Below are 2,791 nucleotides of genomic sequence, written 5' to 3'. Positions count from 1 at the left end.
AAAGTCTTGTCTAGTGTTAAGTAAGCCTACAGACCAAGCATTACTCTTTCATATCTATATCGATTTTAAATGATTTTGACCCTTGCCTGTATTTTTTACTATTCTCTTGGATTACCCTCTATTGCCTTGTTTTCTACCTGTTCTAATAAACTCTGCTCCTGGATCTACTCACCGGTGTGTGGGGCATTACAGCAATGATGCCAACATTTGAAATCTAAAATCAGTAAATTGGTGTATTTGGTGTAGACTGCAATTTCAGATTATTTTTCTTTAGGTTTTAGTCTTATTTCCACTCGCTTGTGGTAGGTATAGTTGCAGTAAAAGTTCCGATGTAGATTAGAATACAGATAAATTGTAATGGCATCTGCAAGGCAGATCTGATCCCCAAACATTAGAGTCCAACTCCCTTGCGGTCTTGTAGCTGAATGGAAGTGCATCAATTTTCCAACGTCTATTGGAAAAACTTCCAAGAAAAATGAAGGCAGTTATAGAAACAAAGTGGGAACCAACTCCAGAATAATGCCCATTGTTTTGGACTGGAGGGTTAAACAAACGTGTCCGTATATAATACTCCACGTATTATAGGCCATGGTGTGGGCCTATAGAGAGTAGGTACAAGAAATATACCAGCCATGCCTTTGGGAGTAGACTGCGTTAGAATTGTCTGATCTCCTCTTTACTTTGCTTCCTCCAACTCTCTCCCCCTACTCGGATATTTTTAAGATATATGAAACCCAGGTATTTTCGATATAGGTTGGAGACAAGTAGGCTATTGTAGGAGACGACGAGTGGATGATCTCGCATCTTTTGGTACGAACCCTAGGTTGCGACAGACGCACTTGTCCGTTGGCTAAAACGTTCCGTACAGAAACACCATCAACCGGTTTATGAATAAGGCTAATTTACCATCCATCAGTGCTTTGCCTACTCAAGTGGGATGAGACGTGACATTTAGTTAAAAATTTACTTTGTAGTGTCCCCCAATTGATTAATAAGCAGACATAGTGCTAATTGTGAAATTCGATTGTCTGACGAGCGCTATACTGGCTGTGCCGTACTGTGTCACAGTGTGTGATTAGCTAGAACAAATTGTTCTATTGTACACCACAGTACTAGGCTGCTACATACATACCAATTTTTTGGAGTTGGCTAACAACAGTAGCTAGCTAACGTTAATTTAAGATACGTGGTAGTATTTATTATTGAAATGGAGTCTTTCATAAAGTTCACAAATCAAAGTCAAGGGAGGGACCGTATTTTCAGGTATGTGAACACATTGGCTTGCTAACATAGTTTGTAGCTAGCACTAGCTATATTACTGTAGCCTACTGAATATATTAGCCTACTCATAGCCTACAGTCACTGAATGTTGATCAAAGACAACATGTACAATGGTGGCTTGTTTCTTCTTCTGTAGCTCGAGTTTAACTACCAAGCTTAAAATGTAAAGAGTTTAGTTGGTAATTGACAGTTATAAAATAAACGAATAAGCTAGGTAGCTCTAACTAACCTAACCTGTGTGTTGTTTATTAAAGGGCAACCCAATATGCTTGCGCTTTTACGAAGTACTTACTACGAAATAATTCAGCCCGAAAAGAACTAGTGATGAAGCTGAAAAGTCTGGAGTCAAACATGAGTTCTGGCAGAAAATGTGAGTCTTTTTTTAAAGTCAACACTCACCATGTTTGTTTGTAGCCTGGCTAGCTAAATTATTTTAAGTTTGACAAATACATATTAGCTAGTTGACTGTCGTGTATTGTCTCATTAATTTGACCCCTTTCTATGATCATTTTTTTTAAATTGGGAACATGCTTAACTTCTACGCATTGTTTTGTCTTTCAGTGTTTAGACTGGGGAACACCGCGAACTCCGTTGAAGCTGCAGCACGAACCTTGAAACTCTCTGACCCAATTCTACGCCTGTGCCTTACAGTGGCCAACCTCAACCGCGCCCTTTACTTTATTTGTGATAATGTACTTTGGGCCCGAAATGTTGGCCTAATCCATGATATTAACAAGGACCGGTGGAGCTTGCACGCTTCTCGTTACTACTTCTTGTCCTTAGTTATGAGTCTCACAAGAGATGTTTACGTTATCTCTCAGATAATGGTGCAGAGGGCAAAAGATAAGAGCTTTCAACAGAAAATCAATCAACACCTCAATGACAGTCCTGAGGTGGCCCCTGTTATCATCCCTCAGATTGATACCTTTCTCTTTGTTCTTATTGAGAGCCTGAAAAACCATCCAGCAGTTGCCCTGGACACAATGAAAAACATATGTGACATTTTTATTCCACTGGACAAGCTAGGAATCTACCAGTCAAATGCAGGGGTGGTGGGCTTTTGTGGTCTGATATCCTCATTTTTAGGAATAGTGTCTCTCCTGCAGCCCAACTTGAAAATGAAGCCATAGACAAGCTTTTAGGAAAGAGAGGTACAGGGACTTGGGTCTAGTGATTGTAAAATCACTAGTTTAGTGACATGTAAAACCTGGGTCTAGTGACATGTAAAACCCTGGCAAAATTTGTATTTATTGGGATACTACTGCAATGTGCATTGACTGCTCCCCATTAGTTTTGTAAGCAAAGCTGAAGGTTTTGGCTAGATGTAAAAGTAAGGAAACTCAAAGTAGTATATGGATTTAATACTAGGATGTTGTTTCTTTTCATTTAATAATGGGACCAACTTCAGTTCACTGATATGAGCCTATTTTTCTATAAGGGAACAGCTAGGAGTATTGTATGTGTGCAATAGGCTAGTTGTGAATCACTGAGGTTATTGTTATCCTTGGAA

General features: G+C 39.3%; 1 protein-coding gene across 1 annotated transcript; it reads left to right on the top strand.

The window, feature by feature from the left end:
- Positions 1-879: 879 nt before the first annotated feature.
- On the top strand, positions 880-2,427 carry pex11a (peroxisomal biogenesis factor 11 alpha). The gene is made up of 3 exons (XM_062461638.1): positions 880-1,263; positions 1,536-1,651; positions 1,843-2,427. The coding sequence occupies exons 1-3, from the start codon at positions 1,208-1,210 to the stop codon at positions 2,409-2,411; spliced, it is 741 nt and encodes a 246-aa protein (XP_062317622.1). The 5' UTR covers positions 880-1,207; the 3' UTR covers positions 2,412-2,427.
- Positions 2,428-2,791: the final 364 nt, after the last annotated feature.

Source organism: Osmerus eperlanus, chromosome 5 (assembly GCF_963692335.1).
Source record: "Osmerus eperlanus chromosome 5, fOsmEpe2.1, whole genome shotgun sequence".
Lineage (NCBI taxonomy): Eukaryota > Metazoa > Chordata > Actinopteri > Osmeriformes > Osmeridae > Osmerus > Osmerus eperlanus.
The sequence above is the reverse complement of the archived record's forward strand: the minus strand, read 5'-3'. Positions and strand labels throughout refer to the sequence as shown.